The sequence below is a fragment of the Acartia tonsa genome, chromosome 7 (genome assembly GCF_053477335.1).
Source record: "Acartia tonsa isolate MP-2025a chromosome 7, ASM5347733v1, whole genome shotgun sequence".
Classification (NCBI taxonomy): domain Eukaryota; kingdom Metazoa; phylum Arthropoda; class Copepoda; order Calanoida; family Acartiidae; genus Acartia; species Acartia tonsa.
The window spans coordinates 20,014,740-20,034,212 of record NC_137266.1 but is presented as its reverse complement, the minus strand read 5'-3'; the positions used below and the strand labels follow the sequence as shown (position 1 = coordinate 20,034,212).

At 32.1% G+C, this 19,473-nt stretch overlaps 2 protein-coding genes across 6 annotated transcripts in view; both read left to right on the top strand.

Moving 5' to 3' along the window:
* LOC145325027 (histone-lysine N-methyltransferase eggless-like) overlaps positions 1-11,493 on the top strand; it is a 45,854-nt gene extending 34,361 nt beyond the window's left edge. For both annotated transcript variants that reach the window (XM_080167816.1, XM_080167815.1), the window contains exons 36-44: positions 4,818-4,947; positions 5,330-5,433; positions 5,892-6,045; positions 7,513-7,578; positions 8,672-8,745; positions 9,714-9,823; positions 10,184-10,237; positions 10,538-10,613; positions 10,925-11,493. In XM_080167816.1, coding sequence (XP_080023942.1) covers positions 4,818-4,947; positions 5,330-5,433; positions 5,892-6,045; positions 7,513-7,578; positions 8,672-8,745; positions 9,714-9,823; positions 10,184-10,237; positions 10,538-10,613; positions 10,925-10,996 — 840 coding nt within the window. In that variant the 3' untranslated portion in view covers positions 10,997-11,493. The remainder of the gene's footprint in view (positions 1-4,817; positions 4,948-5,329; positions 5,434-5,891; positions 6,046-7,512; positions 7,579-8,671; positions 8,746-9,713; positions 9,824-10,183; positions 10,238-10,537; positions 10,614-10,924) is intronic.
* The window catches only part of LOC145325028 (uncharacterized), a 17,868-nt gene continuing 9,868 nt past the window's right edge, over positions 11,474-19,473 (top strand). For 3 of the 4 annotated variants that reach the window (XM_080167819.1, XM_080167817.1, XM_080167821.1), the window contains exons 1-12: positions 11,474-11,601; positions 12,439-12,542; positions 13,030-13,075; positions 13,369-13,433; positions 13,882-13,946; positions 15,147-15,258; positions 15,676-15,716; positions 16,536-16,587; positions 17,616-17,704; positions 18,151-18,612; positions 18,749-19,000; positions 19,230-19,301. In XM_080167819.1, the coding sequence (XP_080023945.1) occupies positions 11,509-11,601; positions 12,439-12,542; positions 13,030-13,075; positions 13,369-13,433; positions 13,882-13,946; positions 15,147-15,258; positions 15,676-15,716; positions 16,536-16,587; positions 17,616-17,704; positions 18,151-18,612; positions 18,749-19,000; positions 19,230-19,301 (1,453 nt within the window). In that variant the 5' untranslated portion in view covers positions 11,474-11,508. The remainder of the gene's footprint in view (positions 11,602-12,438; positions 12,543-13,029; positions 13,076-13,368; positions 13,434-13,881; positions 13,947-15,146; positions 15,259-15,675; positions 15,717-16,535; positions 16,588-17,615; positions 17,705-18,150; positions 18,613-18,748; positions 19,001-19,229; positions 19,302-19,473) is intronic. The other variant, XM_080167820.1, reaches the window with a different exon arrangement.

The following is a 19,473-nucleotide window of genomic DNA, read 5'->3' as shown; positions in this document are numbered from 1 at the left end:
TTGTGATGTTTAAGTAATGTTGAAGTATATTCATAAATAGCGCGGCAAAATTATATTATGCTGTCCCTAGTAATCTCTCCTCGTGGAGTAAGCATGAAAAAAAGTAAATTGCTTACTTAATTGTGCCATTTTTGTGGTAAATTACTGATTTTAACAAGTGCATTTATATCCACAATGTCAGCAACATTATGATAATCTAAATTTAACCCTTACAGATCGGGCCCCAATTCCCACCTAAACAGATTGGGGGGGGGGAGTTCATATTGACCCCCCCTCTATCTCGGCTCCTGTTACAGTTAGAGACATAAAAATTTTCTGGTGGTTCATGTGTATTTTTAGAGAAAATTACTTTTTCTAGTCATAGCGGTCAGACCGCTCATTAGCTGCTTTTTAGCGGCCAGCCGTTAAATATTAAAACAGCTGTAGAGCGGCCAATTTTGCAGCTAGGATGACCAAATTTTAGGACAAACTTTTAATTTTTCATAACAAAAAAATACTTTTTCTGATCATCGCCAAAACGGCAAATAACGGAAACCGCCATTTTCGGCGGATAGGCGGTAAAACAGCGGTTGGCAACGCCAATTAATATTTTTATCTGTTTATTGTTGCTCAAGGATTTACCAACAAAATTTATAGGTCTCTAGCTGTAATATAAGCCATGATATTCATGATATATGTCTGTAGTAAAAGCCGGACAAAAAACGGTCATAAAGTCTGTCAGGGAGCGGTCAAACGGTCATAACACCACGTTTCTCAGAAGGTCATTGATATCTAAGTATTCACCAAAAAAAATTTAGGTTTTCCTTTTACACAAAAGTCATAATGTAGAAATTAAGATTTATTTAAAATTTTTTCTAAATTTGGTGCCACCTAACCAACTTTGACTGGACGCCACGACCGACACAGACCAGATCAACTCTTGCCAACGTATAATTACAAAACTTAAATAGTCATGAAGTCACAACTCTCTATCTTACCTACAAAAAAAATGACATTGAAATAACTAGAGGGGGGGGGTCAATATGACTCCCCCCCCAATCTGTAATGGTTAACAAGGACATTAGTAACGCAACATTATTCCTTCTAATGTTAACAAGGACAGTTATATACATATGTAAAACAACAACATTATACTATACTAATTTAAAACAAGGATAAGTATATCCATAAGTAGGGCAGCAACATTAAACTATTTAACAAAGTATCCTCATTCCTCTTCCCCTCTGTTTTTAAAAAACTTTCTGAATATAATTGGTTCTTACACAAGTAATTTTTTTTTATTACCCTCTTATCATTTCTATGGCATTGGGGTACCCAAAAATATAGGTACCCTAAAGTTTTTCTGTGTGTGTGTTTTTGTTATGCAGCAAATGCTACAATAATATTTATAATTCAGTACCAAATTTTGCCCTGGATTGTTGGGCTTGTTTTTATAGCTTGTAAGCTCATTTATTTGATTGGATCCACCTGTAAAACTGTAAAAATTGAATTTTGGGACCTTTCTTCTAGGGGCTAGTGGAACAAAAGATCCCCCAAAACACTTAAAATGTAAGTTCTGAGCTTATTTTTAAAGATATCAATCTGATTTTTTTAAAGAAAACTTTTTTAACATAACTTAACTAATTAACCATTACAGTTTCATTTCGGGACTTCCTTTCTAGAGGCTAGTGGAGCAAAAGACCCCCTCTAAAACTATAAATATGAGTTCTGAGCTTATTTTTAGTAGCAAAGCTATTCTATAATTAGTAGTAAAGCTACTCTATTATTTGAAATGTCTATCTGTCTGTCCGTCCATCTGTCAGAGACAGAAAGGGTGAAACATGATTTTTTCAACTCCTATAAAAGATACAGAGCTGAAATTTTTAGGGATAATTATGGTAATAATCTTCATATTTTCACCAAGTTTCATTAAGTTTTGCCAATTGTTTGGGGTGCTAGATCGATTCTTACATTTTTAAGGACTTTCAAGGACTTCCATGCTTTTTTTTGAAAGGAATGGTAATTTCCATTTCAGGTTGTAAATCTTTTTTATTCCCAAAACTTTTAACCTTGGAACTAAAATTTGTGGGTATAAATAATCCCAATAATAGAAATATGCTTTTAACTTTAAAAACTTAATTTTTTCATCACAATGTGTATAATAAAGGATGAATTCCGACATTTATTTGGCCCCCTTTTCGACATATCTCTTTAGATCTCTGGTAAATTATGCTTTTGAAAATCAAAACTCATTTTGATGAAATTTTATGAAAGTTAGGATCATGAAAATATATATAAAAAAAATGCTTTCAACTTAAAACTTATTTTAACTTTTTACTTAAAACTTATGTAAATTACTTTTTCTTAAGTTACTTTTTCAAAATTTTGGCTCTTTCTAAAATTTTTTTCTTGTGTGGAAATGTTAAGAGATCAAGAACATATGCTACTTTTTTTGATACACTAAGTAATATGGTCTGTAAACCCTAAAAAATACTTTTTGTGTGTCATGCTGTATTACATAGAAGCTCCACAATGATGTCTTAGTTCCTAAATGCCAAATTTCATTGGGGGTGGGGGTTATCATACCTGTACATCCCTCCCCCCTTAGACATCAGTGCACTTCATTGCTTGTTTTTATATATAATAGCTTTAAATTTGTTTTTGAATAAAAGTCTAATCCCAAATGACAAATACTTTATTAGATATTTTACTATTATTTATTTATTCTAAATGTTAATAATAATTCATGAATATTTATTGTAAATATTAAAGAAACATATGTTAGAAAGAGTAGTTTTGTGTATTTCATATCAATATTAAATATATTTAATTTTAGTAATTTTTCTCAGGAGTTTACTTCATTGGAGAACAGAGTTGATAAATCAATCAAAATATCATTAGAGTACATTAGAATCACTTCAAAGGCAGATTGTCTCAGTCTGTGGTTAGAGTGGTTTTGCTGGAACTTTATAACACAACTTTAAATCAGAAACAGAAGATTGATTTATGCAGAAAACTAGTGAATTTGATTTAAACATCTAATTTGTATAAATTTAAAACAAACTTTCATCAGTCATTTTTTAAACATGAAAAGAATATAAAATTTTTGAATGTATTGTAATACTGTATAATATCATGTAGTTTAATATAATTTGACTTATAAAGTTTTTTTTTACATTAATTATAAAATCAATTTTGCCAATTTTCATCATGAAAGTAGGAAATAAATCACAAAAAATGGCTTGTTTAAGTAAGGATTTTGTAGCAAAAATGGAAGATTTAAGTAAGAAATTAATTTCAAAAATGGCTTGTTTAAGTAAGAATTTTGTAACAAAAATGGAATATATAAGTGGGAGATTAATCACAAAAATGGCTTGTTTGAGTAAGAATTTTGTAGCCAAAATGGAAGATATAAGTAGGAATTTAATCACAAAAATGGCTTGTTTAAGTAAGGATTTTGTAACAAAAATGGAAGATATAAGTAGGAAGTTAATCACAAAAATGGCTTATTTAAGTAAGGAATTTGCAACAAAAATGGATGATTTAAGTAAGTAATCAACCCCAAAAATGGCTTATTTAGGTAAGGGTTTTGCAACAAAAATGGATGATTTAAGTAAGCAATCAACCCCAAAAATGGCTTAATTAAGTAAGGATTTTGCAACAAAAATGGATGATTTAAGTAAGTAATCAACCCCAAAAATGGCTTATTTAAGTAAGGGTTTTGCAACAAAAATGGATGATTTAAGTAAGCAATCAACCCCAAAAATGGCTTATTTAAGTAAGGATTTTGCAACAAAAATGGATGATTTAAGTAAGTAATCAACCCCAAAAATGGCTTATTTAAGTAAGGATTTTGCAACAAAAATGGATGATTTAAGTAAGTAATCAACCTCAAAAATGGCTTATTTAAGTAAGTAATCAACCCCAAAAATGGCTTATTTAAGTAAGGGTTTTGCAACAAAAATGGATGATTTAAGTAAGCAATCAACCCCAAAAATGGCTTAATTAAGTAAGGATTTTGCAACAAAAATGGATGATTTAAGTAAGTAATCAACCCCAAAAATGGCTTATTTAAGTAAGGGTTTTGCAACAAAAATGGATGATTTAAGTAAGTAATCAAACCCAAAAATGGCTTATTTAAGTAAGGATTTTGTAGCAAAAATAGATGATTTAAGTAAGCAATCAACCCCAAAAATGGCTTATTTAAGTAGGGATTTTGCAACAAAAATGGATGATTTAAGTAAGTAATCAACCCCAAAAATGGCTTATTTAAGTAAGGGTTTTGCAGCAAAAATGGAGGATTTAAGTAAGCAATGAACCCCAAAAATGGCTTGTTTAATTAAGGATTTTGTAGCAAAAATGGAAGATATAAGTAGGACATTAATCACAAAAATGGCTTGTTTAAGTAAGGATTTTGTAGCAAAAATGGAAGATATAAGTAAGCAATCAACTACAAATATAGCCTAAATGGCTGAGAAGGGATTAAATTTTGAGGAAAAATAATCCGGATTAAAATCTTAATCTGTAAGACATTTACGACAAAAGCGTCCGATTTGGCTGATTCTTATCAGCCACCCTTATTTTTGGGGATTTTTAGGGGTTAATAGGGCAATAATAGTTCTTCAAGTAAGCAATTAACCTACGAAAATGGCTCGTTAGTCCGACATGTCCGATTTAAGTAAGCCACTTTTGTTGTAAAGTGCGGACTTTCTCGATGTGAGCACGTCCTACTTAAATCTGACAAAAATGCTTATATAAGCACAAAAAAAGGTAAATTGCTGAGACAGAGATTACTAGGGGATATGTGCACATTTCCTTTATCATCCCTGTATTATCAGGAAGGATATGAGAGTGATGTAGAGGAGCCGAATGATGACATCAGCTTCCTTGAAGCTCTGAGACAACAGTCTCCACCAAGACAGACTGATATCAATATGTCCACAGAGGATGAAAGTGAATATGAACCAGGTAATAGTTATTTCACGCATCGTATTATAAACAGTTTTCCGCAGATATAAAAAAGGGAGTATATTCTGTAAAATTGGCCATGGCAAAATTGACCCTGCTAAAGAGAGGAGAAAAAATAAAAATATGTGGTTGGTGGAAGAAAAGAAAGGATAAATAAGATAACTGCGAAATTTTTTCACATTTCCACGCCCCCCTTTGGTGATAAAAAATGTGTAGTTTGAACCTGCCAATCAATTTTTATAAAAAGTATCCAAAGGTTTTCAGTCAAGAATGAGAACGTCTTTTTTTTTACTTTAGGTGCAATTATAATTAAGAGTCATGTTCCATCCCTCCCTGATTGTTCTCTATACACATTGGACTTTACAAGATAGTTTTATTTTAGTTGAAGAGGAAGATCAAGAGTTTGTTCCCAAAGTGAACAGAAAGAAAAAGAAAAGGACAACAAAGTCTTCATTCAACAGAAACTTTAGAAATAATCTGCCACAGGTATTTCTTCTATATAACTTAGTGTCTGTTCGTTTGTTTGTCAGCATGAATCATTTTTACAATGTATTTAATTTTAACTGTCTTACCCATACAACTCATTATTCCTCACGATTCTTCATCATTTACTACAATTTATTTTGTCAATACATTTTCTGCATTATATACTACTATCGACCACCTAGGCGTAGTAGTGGGGGGGGGGGGGGGGGGTTGTGAAGTCAGTCCTCCAATTTCAATTTATTTTAAAAAAGAAAAGAAAGAAAAATATGGCCGTTTTTTAAGGGGGGGGGGGGGGGATTTCTAGGAGAGATTTCTCTTGGGAGTTTGGTGGTTTTACCTACCCAAAAATAGTTACAAAGTTTCTCTGTAAAGGAGAACCATAATGGTTCAGAGGTTAGCGAGATCCTTCGATACAGACATCCTGTTACTTTTATATAATAATACTCCATTTACAACAGGTTGATGGTAATGTTGAAGCATCTGACATGTCCCAAAGTGATGAAGATAAGAACTCAGCAAAACCTACAAAGAAAGTGATAGACATCAATGATCTCATAGCTAAACCTGATCCGTTTGCCAATGGAATGGTTGTCAAAAAGAAATGGAGCGAAGGTAATGATAAAAATATCTTAAATATAAAATTCTTTTTAAAATATCTGAAAACAGATGAAAACCAAACTCGTATAAAAATATACGGCTCAATTCCAGCTGAGTATCCACGTGGATATTCAGCTACTATTGGGGTCATTTTTGGATAGTCAGCTACCATTGGGAAAATGTGTGGATATTCAACTACCATTTGGGGAAAAAAGTTTTTAAACAATTATTTTGGTTAGCTTTTTTGTTAATTTGTACATGTTAGAATTGTCCTATCGATTTAATACAAAAGGTACGATTTAGGAAGCGTAGCAACTCATGTTATAAAGTCCGTAGGTCAATTTTAAACATGTTGCTTTTAAAACTTTTAACATTTTTTTCTTCATATAATGTAATAAATGAAAGCAAAATTTTTCTACATTTCTAGGAAATTATATAAACTCTATAAAATCGTGGCTTTAGGGATTTTTGGTCCAAAAAAATATTGGATTATTAGCCCTGTAGATTGATCATTTTAAAAATAAGGGTCTGTGCGTCTGTCCGTCCGTCGATTTTAAACTTGTCGTTATGATTGCTGTAAAGCACATTATAAAGAACGCAATTACCAACAAATCAAATTGATTATTGTATGCCCAACTACGCTTTTAATGATTTTGTCATCCTTGTTTTGCAAACTTGCAATAAGGGGGTGGAGATTTTTCGGCTTCTTTGTACAATTTAAATTCAAGACAAAAACATACGTGGATTGATTTATTATTATTTATAAATGGTATTTATTATCTATAAGTTTGAGGATATCTAATTTATGGAATACTGATTCTTATTACGATAAGGTACAATAATCAAGTCCTAAAAATGTTAGTATGTCCTTAAACAGTAGCATATACTTAAGAAAATTTGCCACAAATTTACTATAATTACAATAATTTTATATAGACTTATACAGTATTATCCTGTTAATGTTAGTTTGTCCTTTCATTTAAGAGCTTCGCTTTTATGGATGTTTTAATATTTGGTTTCTAAATCTGTAAATAAGTCAAATGATAGCTGTGAATTGCTTGCATTAATGTGCTTTTTTGTCGTCGGAATCAGCATTATGAAAGGATATAATGAAAATACTAATAGGAAACTATTGTGGATATTCAACTACCATAGGGGAAAAGTGTGGATATTCAACTACTCTTGGGAAATATGCGTGGATACTTAGCTACTATTGGGAAATTTGTGGATACTCAGCTGGTATTGAGCCAAATATACCTAATGAAAAATATTTTTCTTTCTTTCAATTGTATTAAAATTAGGGGGAATTGTAGAATTGAGAAAGTGGCTTTGGTTTAAAGAAATGCAACGAGTTTGTTAAAATGCTCTTTAAAATTTGAGATATTAAGAGGCTACAGAGGGAAAGGCATGAACATTTTCGTCAATATTATATGTTAATTCTTTAGAAATGAATAATTTTAATAGAACTATCTCTTATTTTAGTTACTGAAAGAGATATTCTAGTCGAGAATATAAGCCAGGTTGATGGGCCTTTGGATGAAACATCAGGTACTACAAGCTGAAAACCACTGTCTCCTTCCCAATTATTTTTCATTTCTTGTTCAGATAGACTTTTTGTATTCAATAGAGTCCTAGTTTTTCTCCAAATAAAATACTTATACAGGGTGCGTCACATAAATCGGGACATTTTTTAAACGGCCATTGCGCGAAAACTACTTGACCAATCAGGACGTTTGACCCCACTATAGAAAGCTTAGGTAATGACCTTTTAGCACAAAAAAATCTTTGGACGAAGATGGACGTGTACACCGAGCTGGACGCGTATGTGTTCAACAAGGCAGATTCCAAATGCGCCGGTGGTTAAGTGCGCAAAATCACAAAACGTAGGGTCCGACAGGGAAGGAGTTGGAATCTTAACCCCAAATTTTGTGGGTGTCTTAGGCTCATTGAGACACACATTTTACCGTGTTTAAATCCATTTTAGCTCAAATCCTAGCCGAAATGAGGTCGATTTTCAAGATTTTGAGCCTTAAGAAATCACAAACAGTAGGGCCCGACAGGGAAGGAGTTGAAAATTTGACCCAAAATTTTGTGTGTGTCTTAAGCTCATCGAGACACGCATTTTGAGTACTTAAAGTCCACTGTAGCTAAATCCTAGCCCAAATGAGAGCAAAAACATGGATTTTGTCAATTTGGCGGTTACTCATGATCCTAAGGAATTGTGGCCTCCCAGTAGCCCGATCTTAATTCAATGGACTTTTGGGCCTAGGGCTACTTTGAAGCATGCACCAATAGACGTGCCCATACTACAAAGACCTCCCTCATTGCCACTATCAAGGAGAACTACGTCAGCTTGGACAGGTACATTTTAACCTGGACCTGCCGGCGGTTGAGGAGGCGGGTAGAGACGGTGATTGAGGCTGGCGGCGATTTTATTGAATAATCTACTAGTCATATACCTATTTTGCTTCCCAGTTTTTAAAATTCAATAAAATCTTTAAAATTGACGATTTTATGTTCATTTCTTTAAAAATTACAAAATGTCCCGATTTATGTGACGCACCCTGTACATTGGCATTTGAGAAATAGTGACTGGTACCATCTAATTTTAGGAGGATTTAATTAATTCTCTCTCTTCTAGATGAGGATGATTCAGATGAAAGACGACCAAAAGCTTCTGGATTCAGTGCTCCTATGGGCATGATGGGAATGTCGGTAAGAAAACCTTTTCATGTTTTATTGGGTAGAACAGCTGCCATTCCCTAACCAATGAAGAAGGAAGAGAACCTTTGAATTAAAATTTTATAACCACATTATCTTATTTGTTTGCTTAAAAGCTTTAGGTATTTCAACATACATTGAATTTTGCTGGGTTCCAGACTAGCAAGGTCTAATTTTGTTAATTATCATAGGGGATGTATATTAGGGTGGGTCGATTTTGGACATTTTTTTTCTGAGGCCAAAGCGGGGATCTGCACTCAATTTATATAGATATAATACACCTCTGGATGTTTTAAAATTTATCCTAAGTCTTAAAACCGCTGACGACCAGACATTCAATTGTATAGCTATTTGTAAATGGGAGTCAAAAATTTATTGAATCAGAACTATGGCTTCATGGTGCTCCCTGGAAATGCCTTGAGGAGCTGAGTCAGGAACTTTTGTCCGTTTCAAAAAATCTCGTTCCTAGCCTGAGAAAATCTAAAAAACCTCTACAAATTGGACAATTCTCAATAAACCTTAAAAAGTTTTGTTTTTTTAGTGATTTCTAAGGCTAGGAACGAGATATTTTGAAACGGACAAAAGTTCCTGATTCAGCTCCTCAAGGCCTTTCCAGGGAGCACCATGAAGCCTTAGTTCTGATTCAAAAAAAAATTTGAATGTCGTCTTTGCATACTAATAAGTAATGAATTATATTTTTAAGTGGTCGTGTTCTAAAACTCAATTTTTTAAAATTCTTTTTCGGTCAGAAATGTTTTTAAGGTTAATTTTATCTGTTGCATATCCCCGCTTTGTCTAATTCCGATATGAACCCACCCTAATGTATATAAAGTTATCATCAAAAGTCTTGAGTCTAACATTTGATGATTTTTTTTTATCTAAAGCCAGAAATCCGTATGGTCGTAGAACACATATCACACAAATATTAAAACATAGCGTAGCAATCATAGACTTTAATTTAGGCTCAGACAGGGACGTTCAGATCCACAAGAAAGTTCTTTGGGGCAGAAGAGGAAGCCTATACTATGGACGCAAAGTTTGAAGGCAATATTGGAAGATATCTCAACCATTGGTAAGATTTATTTATCATTGAAGCTTCTCTAAAATAAAAATTATCAGTGTCTGTTTGTTTGACTGTATAATGTTTAGCCGTTTTCTATCGATTTTTTTGTAAACAAGATTTTCAAATTTTATTTCAGCTAGTTCCGATCCATGGGGAATTGATTTGTGTACTTTTTAGTAGCGAAGCTACTCTTAAATTCATTTTGTCAATTAGTCCATTTGTAACGGTATGTGGAAAAAAGGCTATTAAAGCTAGACCTCTGATTTTTCTTGTTTACATTCCAATCATTAGGGAGCATATTTAGATTTATTTTTAGTGTAAAAAGAATAATTGTCATGAAAACTAATCTTATTTTATTATTAATTTCAGTTGTGATCCAAACTGTTTTGTGCAAAGTGTTTTTGTTGATACTCATGACCTAAGGTAGGATATTTTAAAATTAATGTGCGTCTTTTATTTACATAGCACTGCTTGCTGGGCAAATATATAAAAAATAGGATGAAACCTATTTCTTCTGGACCACCGGAAAGTCCCTCCCCTTCACCGTAGTTTTGATTAAAAACTTATTTCTAGCCCTTTCGGTGGACCTTATTTCAACGGGAACTATGTCTACTTAAACTAACTTAAATCATTCATTAAAAATAATTTTCATCCAAAAATTTTGTGCTCCAGATGCAACATTAGTGAACCCGCTATCAGTACTTATTTTTAAAATGTGTTTAGGTTCCATTGGGTGGCCTTTTTTGCTCATTGCCACATAGCGGCGGGATCTGAACTTCATTGGGATTATAACTATGAGGTAAACATTGATAATTTTAGCATTTTTTTCCCATAACTTTACAAGTTTTTTACTTGAAATTCACTAATTCTTAACGTTTTCTTATTCGTTTGCTTAAGAACCTTAGGGACTTTTATTAATTTGGTTGGTTGGTTCATTTAATTGAGTGTCCAGACGTTTCAACCACCAATCATAATGTACAGAAATGGTAAATTTGTATTATGTACATCAATTCATCGGCCATTGTCCTATCCTTTTAGACCCCTGCGTCTTACTTGTGTTTATTTTCATGTTAAAAGAACTCAATTTAATGATACGGTTTATTTTTACAGATTGGTGGAATTGAAGGTAGGGAGCTAGTGTGCAAGTGTGGATCTGAGAAATGCCGCGTCAGATTATTGTAAAGCAATCAATTAATCAACAATAAAATATTCACAATTACCCAATACCTAATGAATTGTGATTACACAATTTGTGCTTTTAAAAGCATAGTGTACTGTTTTGTTTATAAATATTAATGTATTTATTTTTGCTTCTATGGAAGAATCAATTTTGTAGTACAAATAAGTTTTGTATGTCATGTGATAGTTTGTAAAATCATTTGTTTCATGTGTACCTTCTGTATTATTAGCATTCATATTCCCATTTTCATGTTTATAATAACTATGTAAATTAAATTATTCTTCAAGTGCGAGGGAAATGAAATTGTGTTCTGAAAGAACAGAAAATAGTTCAAATGAAATCTCAAAGTTTTTTTTATACATTTTGGTACATTTTTTTTTAGAATTTTTCACTAAGCTTGGAAAAATAAAACATCATCAAGGCATTTTTGTAGTAGAAAGAGGCGATTATACGTCTCTTTAATCTAAACATTTTCTCAACAAACCATTTCAGATAGAAATATTTGTTGTATAAAATGGGAGTGGAGCTTGAAATACCCCCCGAGGAGGGGGACTTGCTGGTCTCGGTCAAAAAGAAAATCAGAGTACCTTTGGATGAAAAATATGCGGTAATATTTTTTACTCCGCAATAACAGAGCTGGAACTTTAAATGTGTTGCCGTTGCCGCTGCCAGAGGTCCAGCTACTAACCTAATAGCGATCTTTACATCAAATTGGCTACGCGTGGCCACAGCTATATACGATCTTTAAATCAAAACCACTATTTGCATTTTCAGGAAAAATATGATGAAAAAAATAATAATAATACGTAAAAACTTTAAATATTTTAAAATCCATGTTTTATTGGCAGCACTTGCAGTGGCGACGACTACGGCAACGGCTACTCATTAAAGATTCAGCTCTGCACAATTTTAGTCTTATAAAAGAGTTTTTATTAATTAATGATACAAGTTAATTTTTAAATTACTAAAACTTTTAGGATAAACCTCGAGCCAATGTAATATGAAGCTTTGAGAACTTTAAAGATGATTTACCTAAAAATGAGGGTTGCTAAATGAAGGGGCGAAGGAAGCAAATTAAATATGACATTGACAGTTTTATAATAATTTTTTTTTTCAAACAGTGTTACCACATAAAAATTTCTAGCCCTCTACCTCCATTAAAGCTGATATAGTAATAAGGGTCCCTTCCTCCGGACTGTAAAGAATAAATAGTTACAAGAATGGATATATAATACTTTGACGTTGTGGCAGGGGAAATTTTGTCGTCAATTTAAATTGCATCAATGCATATATAGTCCTTAAGTTATCAGTCAATACGTTCCTCAATGGTCAGGTGGATGGGTTAAAGATTCAAGAGAGAATCGTTACGAAAGCCATCTAAGAGAAACATTTTATCAGGGTATGTGAGTATTCAATATCCAATTTTACAACATAAATATTTTAGGATTTCCCGATGCAAAGTGTTTACGAGTACTTAAAAACCCATGTCTTAGCAGAAATTGTTGAGTTAGAGGGAGTCCTCATTGAGTTTAAAGATATTAAGATCAAGTAAGTTTTTTTTACAATTTTTCTAGAAAACTAAGTTTTCTGTAATTTGGTATTTAGTCTACTAACCCGAAAAAGTCTTACTTTTTAGGAAACCTAAGAACCATCTTATTGTTTTAATTGTGATTTGAGGCATTTCAAGGATGTAAAAAGATAGGGATAGGTTTCTGGTAGAATCCGTAAAGGTGTGTGTTTTAAAGCTTAAAATAGTAGTAGAACGATAATATTCACTAAATATGTGTATTTCTTATTGAAAAGAACTATAGACAAAAACTTTTTTTTTAAAGTTAACAAATTTTATCGTGCTACTACCTTTTTTTTACTTATAACACATATTCTTTACGGATTTTACCAGAAACATACCCCTCTCTTTTGTACATAAACATTGTAAACTCTATATGGAGGTTCTTAAGTGGTCTGAAGACCAAAGGATATTTTTTTCATCTTTAAAGGAATAATTTTAAAATAAATCTAATCTTGTTTGTTTTAGAAGTGTTGAAAAGAAATCCCCTTCAGACACTCATGCAAAAGTTAAGGTAAGAAAAATTCTTGTTATATTTGCATTGTGTCAATCATCTTAAATAGTGATTTGTCACAGCACAAAAATTGCCTTTGAATATGATTTTTTAATAGGACAAAATGTTTATAGTTATTTTCGCAGTATCATTAAAATTATATTTACTAATACTTAATATATAACGAGATTTTCTCCTTTTTTACTGTATTACAGTTCACTATTATTTGATATTGTTTGTGCTGCTCTTCTTAGGAAAACATTGTCGTTTTAAAGTACCATATTTTATATCACAAAAAAATGTAAACTTTTTAGGGTATTTTCACAGTGTTGAAGATTGAGCCAGGAAGATCATTGCAAGCAAAGTTTTTAAGTGCAGGGTAAGTGGCAATAGTTACAGTAACTACTCTACAACAAGGGTCTATCTTTGCTTCTGTATTGACTGTTATTAACATATTTTAACACAAAATTGGTAGTTTTAATGCCCCTTATATCATGGAAACATTAAATTTTGGTTGATGTAGAGTATTAATTAGAGCTGCGCCCATAGCATCTAGAAGCTCTATATCTTAAGAATGATAGCTTAAAATCATCCCTAGACTCAGATTTAAAAATTAGATAGCATAAAACCTTCCCGGGGCCTTTGTGAATCTTATCTAAAAGGAAGAACCTAATTAGTTCGTTAGTTATTGAAATCCTAACCTACAAGAAAACAACTTAAAACCACCACAGGACCAGTAGATATATTCCCCAAAGAGAAGAGCTCATTTGGTTCAGCGATTACCTAAAGCTTCTGATACAGACGGACATTGAATTATTATCATTTAGAAATGGAGTGCTTATCTGCAGTGGTTTTGGCCTGGCTGTTCATATCAAGGATAAGAATAATATAGGTGAGGGATAATATTCATTATTCATTAACTTTGTAGGTATTTGTTATTCAAGTTTGGAATAAATGTAAAAAGGTTTATTTACTGAAATGACCAAAATATATTTATGAATTAAAGACTTAATACCTAGTATAAGCAGTATTTAGTTATTTGTGCTTGTAATTTTTTACCTATAAAGCAATAAACAAACAAAAACTATTCCCCATCATATCCCCTCACCTTATTAGTAGCGAAGCTACTCTATAATTCACAATGTCCGTCCGTCTGTCCGTCCGTCCGTCTGTCCGTCCGTCCGTCTGTAATTAATGAATTGGGGGAAACGTGATTTTCTCGGCTCCTATAAAAGATAGAGAGCTGAAATTTTTTGACAATATTCCCATCATTAGGGAGCACAATTGACTGTAAAACATCAACAGCGATCGGACTGCTTTTTAGCAGGTTTTAGGCTATTTTTTATATTTTCCAAATTTTCCCCATATCTTTGGTGTTTATGGTCCAATTTTCAAAATTTTTTCAGTGAAAGATATCAAAATTAAATTTCCCGTCGTTTGAAGAAAACAACAATGACGGTCAGACTGCCTTTTTGCAGGTTTTTGGCTATTTTAATATCTTTCACATTTTCCCCATATCTTTGGTGTTTATGGTCCGATTTTCGAATTTTTTTCAGTTAAAAATATCAAAATTAAATTTCTTGTCATTTGAAGAAACATCAATGACAGTCAGGCTACCTTTTTGCAGGTTTTTGGCTATTTTTATATTTTTCACATTTTTACCCATATCTTTGGTGTTTATGGACCAATTTTCAAAAATTTTTCAGTTAAAGATATTAAGATTAGATTTCTGGCGTTTTAAGAAAAGAAACAATGGCGGCCAAACTGCCTTTAAGCAGGTTTTTGGCTATTTTTATATGTTTGAAATAACCGTCTTCATCATACAAAATAAAACAAGGTTTCGTGTTTATTTTCTCCAACAAATCTATTCTTGATTTTAATAAATACACTTAAATGCACATAAATCTACTTCTACGTATTCCCATCCACAATTTTTGTGCTTCGCTACTTATGGATGTTGTCATCCTTGTTTTAATTTTATTTCATGTAAGTGAGGGTGGTTTATGTGCTCTTCAAAGCACTTCGAGAATTATAGCCATTTATTTGATAGAATATTACGTGACCTCTGAAATAATATTAATGTTTTGTTTAGGTCAACTTATTGCTGTTGGTACAACGATTCAGTACAAATTTTCAAGATTTCATAACGAAAATGGATTCCTTATTTTGTATGGCAAGAAACCAAAATTGTTCGGAGTTGAAGGGTAATTTATTTTTAGAATTTTTAACTGTTACTTCATCGATTATTCAATCTGAGGTATATAAAAGAAGACGATAATAGTTATTTATCTCATCGTATTATAGACAGCTTTTTGCAAATATATGAATGAAAAATTATAAGATTAAAATTTATATTGAACCTATTATTTCATGTTAATATTCGTGGGAAATTGTCTGTAATACGGTGACATACTTGATTTTCATTATGGCTGAGAACCTCTTCTAATCCACCGGATTTTAAGCGGTTTTGAATGAGTACGAGAAATAAAGTTCTCCAATAATAATATCTTTGGAGAGAAAAAAACATGAATTTGTCTTTGAGTGAAAAATGCCAAACATTATTTTGAATCAAAAAGCTTATTTTGACACTTAAAATTTTAACACCATTTTGTTCTATTTAGTTCGAGTATGGATACAGGGGGAGAAACACAAACGGAAGATGGTAAGGTTTTTTTTAAATATTGTTGCTGTGTTGATTATATTGTTATTATGTATAGAGAGGAGTTTCAACTATAATGATTTAATTTATAATGCCCGTGCATATCCTTATAATACAGTAACAGAATGACTGGTTGTTTGTCTGTGTGTTTGTATGTTTGTACCGAAGGATCTCGCTAGCCGCTGAACCGATCAGGATCTCCTTAACAGGGTAGCTTCTCATAGGTCCTGGGAAGGTTTATAACTATTTTGGGGGAGGGAACCACCACCCTTCCAAGAGAAATCGCCCCTTGAAAAAAAATCCCCCCCACCCCAATTTTGTTTATTCAAACTTTACTTCCTCTTTTTTAATCTAAAACAAAATTAATTGGTTTATCAAATTCAACTCCTCACTCCTCAAGTGCCCCTAAAGGCCTCTAGGGACATAGCCGCTAGTATAATATAATAAATCAATATAATTGTCACAGGGAATATTAATCCTAATCGCAGCTAGCTCAATAATACTAAACTAAGTCCTGGACATGTCAAACATAGTCGGCTAATGGTGGGAGTAAAGGAGTGTTGTGCCCCCTCAAACTTGAAACCCCTCACTTTCCAACCCTGAATTTTTTTTAAATCCACAAAACTATCCTAGCCACCTTAATTACTAAGGGGTGAAACTTAGCTGTAAAGTGCAGTATAGTGAAAATATCAACACATCCTTTTAATGCAATGAGAAGACATTTTTTTATAACTTTAAATAAACTTTATACCTACGTCAAGTTCTTTTCTATTTATATAGAATACATTAGTTATTAATCATTCTTAATATCAACCATTTTAGAAGTTGCTAGTCCTAAGAAGAGAAAGAAAGAAGATGGCGAATCTAGTCCAAAGTAAGTCTAAGTAACATAGTTTGTATTTTGGTAATCCATACTAAAGTTAAATTAAATAGGCCATAACTAGATTTAGAATGTATTATATTGCATATTTTCTAACATTACTATAAAATTATCATTTAAACTAAAAGAGGACTATCCACGAACAAGAGCAAGTGATTCTAAGCATCTTCCAGCATTGACCGATAGTATTTTTTTAGTAAATATACTAGGTTTATGTTTAATATTTGCTTTATCGACTAAAAAGTTAGGTTTCACCATGGTTTTATATGAATTTTTTTTTGAAAAGTTAAGCATTGTTTGGTGCAATATTATCGAATGTTTTGATGAGTTCAAACTGTTGTTTAAAAGCTTTGACACAAAATAAATTATTGTGATTAAAAATGTATATTTAGAAAAGGGTTGGTAACTTGTTAACAGTTTAATTAATGTACTTTTGCAATTTACAACATTTGATGCTTTTCTGCAGTGTTATTTTATTTTGTCCGTTGAACTCAACAAAGCATTTATGATATTGCTTTAAAAATTGCTTAACATTTCAAAGTTTTTTCATATAAAACCATGGTGAAACCTTACTTTTTAGTCGATAAAGCAAATATTTAACATAAACCTACATGTACAGGAACCTTAAAATCAATAGAAAATCTCCTTTTAAAACTTTTCTCTCATTTTTTTTAAGTTTGACTCTGTTCAATAAACTTATTTATGCATTGTTTATTTCCTATATAAAATAATCTTAGGTTGATATTAATGGTTGGTATGCTTTAAAATTTCTTTGATTTACATTTCAAAGTTTTTTTCATATAAAACCATGGTGAAACCTAACTTTTTGGTCGATAAAGCAAATATTAAACATAAACCTAGTATATTCACAAAAAAATACTATGGGTCAATGCTGGAAGATGCTTAGAATTACTTGCTCTAGTTCGTGTATACTATAGTCCTCTTTAAACCTTCAGGTATTAAAAATACCTATTAACTATAAATACCTATTTTCGCCACTTCTAATTTTCTGCTAATTTTAGTAAACGCCTGAGGCCTGAAGAAAATGGCGAAGTCTCTGGTTCCTCAAAAGCTAAGAAGACCCCACAAACCAAATCTGCTGTGAAAAGAGGTAAGCTTTAAAAAAACCACTTAATGATTTTATGTTGTGTGTGTGGGTGGGGGGAAGCTGTAGATATAAAAGCCACACAGGGGTGTATATTCTGCACTAGATTCATTTTTTTCCCCTGCTGCAAATTTTTTTTTTCCCCTCCTAGTTCTTTCCAGCAAGAAAGGGGATAAAATGGAAAAATATTTTCAAAACTCTTTATTTTATTCATATTATCCCCCCTCCCACATATTCTTTTAGTTTGTTTCGCCAAAGAGTGGAGAAAAATGGAAAAAAAATGCTTTCATTTCTTTTAATTCTTACTTTTTTTACCCCCAACCAGATATTTTTATTTTTTTACCCCCCCCCCCCCCCTTTTTTTAGCAGGGTCAAATTTGCAGAATATACATCCCTGAAGCCACTTTAAACAAACAAATGAAAACCAAATTTTTCTATGAAAATTATTTTAGATGAGATTCCTGAGGGGTACATAAAAGAAGAATATTTTTCTGCTGCAAATCCCAAAAGGAAATATTTCAAAATAACTGCTCCAGATGGAAAAACTTTCACTACTATAAAGAAAGCAAGAGAATATTTTGATAAAGCCAATGGAACTTCTAACAATACTGACAATCAAGCAGATGTAACAATGGCTAATGATGACGCAAACAATACAGTAGCTGCTCCAAAGAAAGAGTCTGCTAAAAAGACAACTAAGGATGTTACAACAAAGCTTAATTTTGACAATATACCATCTGATGATGATTTTAAACCTGAACAAAATAATACTAACAAGAAAACACCGGCTAAAAAGAAGAAAGATAAGGATACACTTGTAACTGAGCTTAAAGAAATTGAAACACCAGCTGTAAAAGTTGAAAAGGACGAAACTCCTGCTAAAAAGAAGAAAGGAGCAAACACACCTGGAAAAAGTAAGAAAACTTTGTTCATATATTTTATTTTTATTAACAAGCTGATTCTTTCTTACATACTTACCTATTTATTTTAAGAATATTGTTAGCTTATTATTAGTGCTCCACTTACAGACATAATATTGTCCTTGTTTAGATGTAATTCCAGAAGGGTATATAGATCTCAGCACACCATCTACTGCTAATCCCAAGAAAAAGTTGATCAAGATACAGGCACCTGATGGTAAAAAGTTCTCAACCATCAAGGCTGCTCAGGAATACTACGCCAAGTCAATGCAAGATAATAGTGGAGAGGAGGTGGTGGAAAAAGAAGATGAAATAGAGGATAACGAGTCAAATACAGAGGACAGTGATGTAGACATGGAGAGACATTCGGACAATGAACCAGGGAATAATCTTTTTTGCTTTGTTATCAACTTTATTTTTCAAAAATAAGGGTTTTTATTTATATGTCTAAAGCACCTTTTTCTTTTGATATTCAATCCTTGTGTGAGTATTTAGTAGATTCAAATGAATTCATTCACACTTATAACTCCTTGTAAAGAAATAGTTATATAAGTATGAAAATTAAACTTAAATTTAAAATGCAACTCAAACAAAAAAAGGATTAAAATCAGAGCCAGTTGTAGAGGAGTCTATGGTTGTTGAGAAAAAGACCCCTAAAAAGGCAGTTAAAACATCTGCAAGAAGTAAGTAATATTTAAGATTTATGCATTAAAAACGATATATCTATAATGTTCACTCATCATATTGTTATTTCATAATCCTATTATATAATGTTGTAAGCTTTTTGTCTTTATCAAAGCATAGCCTATGGTAGCATAGGAAAGTACTTAGTTAAAGATTCTTAATGATTATGTT